This window comes from Merops nubicus, unplaced genomic scaffold, assembly GCF_000691845.1.
Source record: "Merops nubicus isolate BGI_N331 unplaced genomic scaffold, ASM69184v1 scaffold5915, whole genome shotgun sequence".
NCBI classification, from domain to species: domain Eukaryota; kingdom Metazoa; phylum Chordata; class Aves; order Coraciiformes; family Meropidae; genus Merops; species Merops nubicus.
This window is the reverse complement of record NW_008609144.1, coordinates 97,897-106,036: the sequence shown is the minus strand read 5'-3', so window position 1 is coordinate 106,036 and position 8,140 is coordinate 97,897. Positions and strand designations below refer to the sequence as shown.

At 39.3% G+C, this 8,140-nt stretch overlaps 1 protein-coding gene across 1 annotated transcript in view; it reads right to left on the bottom strand.

The window, feature by feature from the left end:
• Positions 1-8,140, bottom strand: part of SEMA3D (sema domain, immunoglobulin domain (Ig), short basic domain, secreted, (semaphorin) 3D) — a 95,852-nt gene that overhangs the window by 27,110 nt on the left and 60,602 nt on the right. Inside the window, exons 9-10 of the mRNA XM_008940513.1 lie at positions 7,880-7,949; positions 6,676-6,820 (exon numbers count right to left, since the gene is read on the bottom strand). Coding sequence (XP_008938761.1) covers positions 6,676-6,820; positions 7,880-7,949 — 215 coding nt within the window. The remainder of the gene's footprint in view (positions 1-6,675; positions 6,821-7,879; positions 7,950-8,140) is intronic.

Sequence of the window (8,140 nt, the reverse complement as noted above, 5' to 3'; positions counted from 1 at the left end):
TTCCCAAATAAAAGGCACAAATAAGTACACGCTAACTTAGTGAAATCTCACATACGTAAGGTTTTACCTTTTTTACTTGTCTGATTAAGTTTGCAGCTCAGCAGAGAGCCAGATGTGTGGATCTCACACAATACTGAGACATACGGTGCGACAGTGCTAACGTTATGTAGGAACCCTGGCCAAGATTTTCAAAAGCTGCTGCCAGAAGTTAGGCTCCTAAATAAACCTCCAATTTGCCAAAATGCGTAGAGCCTCACACCATCAGGTGAAGTCAGTAAGAGCTGCTGGATCTAACACCTATTAAAACTGTGACAATTATTTGGGAACCGAATTATAAGGTGTGTAAAACATATCCTTTTCATTTAAGGATGCATCTTTAGTTCACTAGTGCTGTTGTCTACTGACAATTTTAAAATGGAATGCTGTTCCCTGGGAGCTTCAAAAGAGTTTCTATTTCAAGTGTGTTGAAAAGCCCAGTTTAAAAGTGACTTGTCACATTGAGCCTTAGACCCACTTAACAATGAGACTCAAACACCCATAGGCTAAATACACAGCAGGGACTTGATAATATTGAGTGCAATAGGCATCTGCCTGGCAGATTTTGCAATGTCCAGGCTAGGAATTTTTACACATTTCACAAGGACATCTAAGCACCACACCAGCAAGTCACTCTCTTGGGAGCATCTGAAGTAGCCAGTGTGAAATATTAAGGACTGAAATATTTCTTAAATCTCTCCCATATTGGGGAATTACATGTCTGAGTCTAGTCATCACTCCATTCCAGGTACAGGGACCAGAGCCATCTTGGAACCAACACACTATTTCCTGTTGAAGGCATTTGACTTTTCATGGGATAATGACCTCTCAGCTTAGCCAAAAGTATTAAGAATATTGCTCAGATGTTAACCAAGAAGGGAGAAGATTTGTTTTCCCCTGAAAAGTTCTCTATTTTATATTAAGTGAATAGGAATTAAAGCAGCAGACCCTCCCTCAGGGAGAATGAATTAACCACATGATCCTTTTTTCCTGAGCTATCAGTGAATGAATATTTAACTAGCAATGAGATATATTCTTGTAGTTAGCATTCTCCTACTATATAATGTAAAGCCTTCCAAGCTCTAAATAAGTTCCCTTATCACTGATCCATCAAGCAAAAAGTAGAGAAACAGAAGAATTACCATCAACTAGTCTTCTGCTGACTACTTGCCCAACATAGAAGGATAGTATCATTAAGAGGTAGACCAGCAACCAAAGTCCTTCCTCCACTACCACATGGTACCTCAGAGATCCAAAACGCCAGACAACTGGAGGGAGGAATAAGTTACTGCACTCACTCACAGCATACTGTGTGAAGAAGGGAGCAAGCTGACTCCAAAACCATGCCATGGTAGAGGGACCCAGCCAGACGAGGAGTCCAATTACACAGTAGTTTCCCAGAAAGAGACACCATACCTTGCCCCACCATCTGGGGAGCTCCTCCTGCTATAAAGTCAGGAAGCCCTTCCAGTAACCAGAATCCCCACACATCACATTCGCTGAGTACACAAACCTCACAAACCCACTGCAAGCAGTCACTTCTTAGAGAGGTGGCTTTTTGCCCCAACTCCAAGTTAATGTGGAAGATGGGGGCACCTGGTGGTGATCTCCTAATCAGTTCTCACCCAAGGCTGGCCAGACTCTGGGTAAAAACCAATCAGGAGGGTCATGGTTGTGGACGTCATCCATATGCCAACTCTCATTCAGGGCTGGGAGTTTAACCCCAGCACTTCAGCTAGTCACTTCTGTGTTAAATGGGGACCTCTCACACATCCAGGTTACCTATAGTTTTATGATCTTCTGTGGATTAGATGACAGCTAAGAGATGACCCTCAGGGTGTAGGCACTTATGTGCCATCGGAGATTCAACCATAAGCCGTGCTGAAGATGAAACTTGGGTTCCTGAGTGACCTAAATATTGTGTGACTTCTTCTCTGTAGTCTGATCAGAGCTGCACAATACGTTTTGCATTTGGACATGTCTCAAAAAAGCCTTGGTGCTTCTCTGCAGGATGGGTGGGCTGTGCCAGAAGGACTGGACACTCAGCAGGGACATTTTCATGCTAACCTTGGGGCTACTAAGAACAATCCTGAAAGATGACAGGGGAGAGGGGAATGAGTAAGGTTCTTCAGGAGACAAACAGCACAAATTTTAAACGGAATCAATATTATTCCACTCCTGCCACAACAAGTGAAAACAAAACAAAGAAAAAAAAAATCCCTACAAATAAATTGAAGCCCCTTTTTATAAGACAGAGTTTGCATCCCACTGGATGTGCAAGATTTGTTCCACCTTGTTGCAGTGTTTGCTTTGAGCACTTTGTATTGCTTCTCCATTTAACACACCTGTGTTGGTGATAGAAAAGGCTGACCTAAGAGAGAATTAATCTGAGGCTAACTGAGCTGAGACCAGCTAGGTGAGTGAACTTGACTTTGCAGGTGGCACTTTGGAATTCTCTGCTGACCTCTGCCAGCAGGAAAGGTGATTGGGTTCGCAGCATTTCGAAAGGCTGCCGTGAATTAAAGGGTGATTCATGTTGGGGAAAACAGATTGGTAAGTAAGAGGAGGTGGAGGAGGCCTTCTCTGGAAAATAAACCCATAAAGTGAAACATTTCCCTTAATTAAGCAGCCCCATTTACAGTGGGGAGATCAAAGGAGAAAGGAATTGGAGAAGCAAAGAATGCAATCTATACCATAAAAGACCAGGTGAAAGAGGAAGATAAGCCTAAAAATAACGAGGGAAACCTGTACAACTCTCAGTGGTTTATGAAGACACTTATTAAAGCAGCAAAATTAACCAGATGGGAGGACAGGGGGAGGCTATTTGGCAGACAATATTTCTCTGTGGCTCAGCCAAGTCCAAATGGGATTGGACACCACACCTCAGTCAGCCTGTGCACTGGATTAGCAGAAGGAATAAAGGAAGGGTTTTCACTGAAGAAAGGGAGAAAAAGCAACAGAGACAGAAAAAGATGAAAAAAATACCACAGGAGAATCTGAAGGCTTGTAAGCATACTTGCTTTAAAAAGAAAATACACAAAGAATTCAGGAGCTATATCCAGATCTGAAGTGGAATGAGGTGAGACACAAAATGGACAAAAGCAACAATCTGGGCTGCTGCTTCTTGTAGCTAAGAAGTGACTAAGACTGCAAGGAACTTACTTTGCTGATTCAGAGCTTTGTTTTGAATCTTTGGCAATTCAGTTAGTAAAATATCTAGATCTATCAAAAATAATTGGTATTGCCTTGAGTAGCAGTTAAAGTCCTGTGTTCTGCAGCAGATCATACTAAGTGTTAATCTCTATCTATAGACTAACAGTCCTACAAAAATCTCACCTCAATCACATTTACTCAGCACCAATGAAATGAGAATAACTGCTGTCTATCCCATCAGAATTTCCAACTATGAGTTGCTCTGATACTGCAATGGTTTCTGAGGAACAAATAAGCTAGAAATGTTTTTTTTCCCTCCTAATTCACTGACAATCTTGTTCAAATGACTTCTCTGATTAGTGGGAAGGAGCTATGAAAACTTTGTTTCAGAATACAGAACATAATTTAAAGAAAGTCCTTGATGATTTCTTTATCATTGGATATTTTCCTGGGTGAAACCCTAAGAGACGGAAGAAAACTGGATTTGTTATCTGGGGACAGCTGCAGATATGGGAGTTCAATTTTTAAACAGCTAAAGAAGATAGAATAAAAGCTCCCTTGGTTTTGAAAGCACCCTCGTGTCAGGGCTGCCTGCTACATGTTTTTCCTGTCTCCTTTTTCTTTCAGCTTCCAAATTGAAATAGATTTGTAGCCTTGCCTCTGTTTAATTGCCTTTATTTCCACTTGCTCTTTAATACCTCTGGGAGAAGTTAAAGGGCTGTACATTCAGCAACATCAGTGGCACGGAGCATGCTGGAGATGCTCACCCACCATGTCCAGGGGTCTCCCAAGGACAGGAGAGGGCAGGCAGCCCACGGCGGGACCCAAGGCAGGCAGGGGGTCCTGCCGCCTGCACTCCGCTCAGCATTGCAAAGGCATGATATCACGGTCCTGTTGGGAGTTTATCTCCAACACAAATTGCCACAGGAAGCATTTTGTCAAAATTTCAATATCAAAGTGGTCACAGTCTCTACAGTGAACGGCTTTATTTACATAGGAGATAAAGGCAGCTGAGCAAAAAGTTAAATTAGGGCAAGGAGTCTCCTGCTTCTGTATAAATGCTGAAAGGAAGTCAATGCTTCTCTCAGAGCCAAACATCAAAGGAAATGCTTTTCCTAGTATAGCCATTTTTAGATTTTGCCAGTAACTTAAAATAAAATAAATATAAAATTAAGGCAGTGCTGGCTATGCTAACTGTAGACAAGATTCAAGTAGCGCTTAAATTTCAAAAATGTTCTAGTAGCTTTAGAAAATGCTAAATTATCCCTCTTTGTCTTTGTTCTGAGCATTCCTGAAGCAACTCATAGCTGACAAGGGATGATGAAATTAGTCTTTAAGGAAGTGCATTTCAGTATTCACACTGTAGTGTCCTGCAGAGCTTCTTTTCCCTGCCTCTGAGTACTGTGCTACTTTTCCAGATCCCAGCACAAATCTGTTCATATTCAGAGGTTTGGAATAGCCCATTATAAGATGAGAGCATGGTATGAATAAATTTATTTGGATACCCTATATTAAACTACTGAGCCTGAAGTATGCTGCATTCCAGCTCAATAAGACAAAACATAAACAACTATGCAGCAATACATTTACCCTATCTACAAAACAAATATTACAGATATCTTTCTTCTGAGAGCTTTCTTCAGTAAAATCCACTTCCCTTCACAATCCCTGGTCAGAAAAACTCCTGCAGAAATCCACTGAGTATGGAGGATCTAAGAATTTTTATGAGTGTTTTCTCAGAGCTGTTATCAGGTGCTTAAAGGAAGCAGTTGAAGAGTTAAGAGGCAGCTTATGGAAAATATCCATTTATCTTTAAACTTTCTAAGTTTTAAAACATTTGCAAGCATGGATATTCAAATCAGTGATAAAGATCAGCATTGACATGCTTCAGCATGACATGTTCCTTTCCTTGAGAATCCCAGCTCAACCATGTGATGGCTAATACACTCAAAAATGCAATGAGCTTATGACGAGTCTATCTCTGCAGAGTGTTCATCCTTATGGGGTACTCTAAGTTTTTCAAGAGAGTTATTTTAATCTCTTTAGATGCCATGGGACCAGCTATTGTTCTCACTGGCACCATTTTTGTACTTTAAACACATCTACACTCCTTAACCAGTAACAGAGTTGCACATGCTTAAAAATAATTAAATGTAATCTTCTTTTCTGGGGGCACTGTGTATTCTGCATGAGAGAGAAGCGAAGGCTTACAGTGCTTCAGACTGTCTAAATTAGGAGCACATTTGCTTCAGCAGCGCAGACCCTACACAGGCCAAATACGTCTCTGTAGCTGCCCTAGTCTTTATAGAAAGAACAATAGTCTGTAACATACCTGCAGTTGAGAGGAGGGAGTCAGAGCTCAGCGCCTGACCTGCTGAAGCCTTGGACCAGCAAGGGCAAACAGCATGGGATTGGACCATGTAAATGGGTCCACTGTAAGGATGATGAAGAAAATACAAAGACACAAGGAAATGTATGGAAAGAAAAGTTAAATAAACTAGATAATGTGGCTTGAAGCAAAGATTACACCACTGCTGATGTCAGAGAAATAGTGCAGAAACACCCAGATGGCTTCTAGCAGCAGCCCAAACTCAGTAGCTCGGTGCTTGGCTGGATTTATGCAGCTGCCTAGTACTAGTTCACTGGCCAAGATAATATGAAGCTATCCTGGCTAATATCTATCTTAGATCTTACTCTTAAATCATTGCCCTTTTACATTCTAAGTACGAAGAGTTGCTCAAAGTTGTGATGCCTTTTTTAAAGTAGACGCATTTCTTGGAAATACCTTTTTCTTCTTTAGGTGTAACATAGGTCCATGCTTTTTCAAAATTTAATACCAAGACAGAAATTAGGAAAAAATCCCTTCATAATTCTTTCAAAAATTTCCTCTTTGTTTTGGTCCAGTTATTACAGCTGAAGTCTAAGAGACTGGGATTTAGAAGTGTTTTCAGATATTAACTTTTCTTTTCTTCTCTTCTCTATCACTTGTCTTTCATCACATAAAATCTCCAGCAACTAACTCCTTATTTTACTTCAAAACACAACACATGCATGAACACACATAATAGAATCAATGACCTCAAGGAACAGGATTTTAACAGACACAAAAATAACAGATAAATTTTTATTTTCAAATAAAATACCTCATCATAACCTAATACTCCATAAAGAACTGCCTTTGGCTTTTTACCATGCCTTAGAGGTAAACCCAACAGATAGAAATACAGCTGTACAGTAGGAGACCACAATATGAGAGCAATCAGGAAATAGACAATTTGGCCACAATGTTATCTCAGAGACATGGAAAAATGTATATTTATATACCTACAGGGTAGGTAGAAGTCTGAGCTGTCAACAGAAGGGAAAGGGTTGAGAGGATAATTTGAAACATCCTGAGTGGGAAATATAAATTACCAGTCCAGGGAGGGGTGTGAAGTACAATTGCTTTAAGTAAAAATAGAAGTATGTAATTAAGGAGACACTTACTGTACCAGGTCTGGGATATGGGATGCGACCTTCATATTGAACCCACCGATGATCTACACTCTCCTTGTGAGCATAAGGGCCATTGAAAACAGCTCTGATATCTGCCATGCTGTACACACAAACTGCAGAGCCCTTGAAGACAGAGCTGAAAAAGAAGATGTATGGATATCTTATTATAAACACTTCTTCAGTGCACACCTCATCCAGTGAATTGACTAATTCCACAGAGTGTAATGGAGTTTGTATCAGTCCTACACCAAAGAGTTGCTACAAGTATTGCTAAATAACAGAAAATGTGTACAGGTCTGATAACTACAGCTATTTAATGTCACTGTCACAAGAGTTTAAAGCTTTGCTCTGTTGAAATCTGGACTTAGCCTTTAGGATTGTTTGACAGACTGTCATATTTTCTAGTGGCTGACAGTTTCTGGCTACCATTTCTTAGCTATTTTGTTTAGAATTTTCTGCAAATGAAGGAGATTCCTGTACATTGTGTCCACACCTGGAAGTCCATATATTAGTACTATTACAGGTGATGTGCCTGAGAATTAAAAATTGCATCGGACAGACAATAAAAAGAGAGACAAATAAACATTTTTTTAATGTATTTTTCCTTTTTATTTAAAAAACAAACAAACAAACACCAAAACCAAACCAAACAAACAAACAAAAAATAAAACCCCAAACAAACAACAAACTTCAGTTTTCCAAAGAACAGCATGACAGGTTGTTGAGTGTCATGTACTTTAGTTACTTCATATATCATTTCATTCCTTGTGTAACATTTCATTCAATTTTAAATGGTTTATGTGGTTATATGTTCTATGGAGCCACTGTGGTGGCTGCTTCTGAGTTAAGGAGTGCCTTGGCAATTTTTCGTTGAACTCATAATGTTCAGCATTTGGCTAGATCTTATTATTTACACATAATTCAAAGGTACTGGAGACAAAAGAAAGAATCCTTTATTGCCTTTCTGACAGTTCTATATAAAACACCTCACTAGTGCAGCTGAGAGGTTCATTAGCTAATTAATCCACCCCCTTGAGATAAAGATAGGCTCTTTATATTATAGAATATTTTATCATATTCTATTATTATTTTATATAAAAATATATAATTTTTTATATTATAGAATATTTTAATATGAGGCCTGAGTAAGATCTTCAGCATTTGTTTTCAGAGGCAAATGTAATTCTAACCATACCTTGTTGTAGTGAAGACTCCATATACAAGTGGGTTTCTCTCATCTCGTGTAGAAAGCAAGAATATGTCCTCTGCAATGGGAATAATTTTTCGTTTTGTTAAATATCCACTCAATATTTCCACATATACAATTTATAATTTGGAGATTTGTTAATATATAACAAAGCTTTATTTTTGTCTGAATTTTAATTTCATTCATGTGAATTTGTGCTAGTATTTTGAAGTTTGCCCATTAGCTGATAGTCTTTTTTTTTTTTTCCCA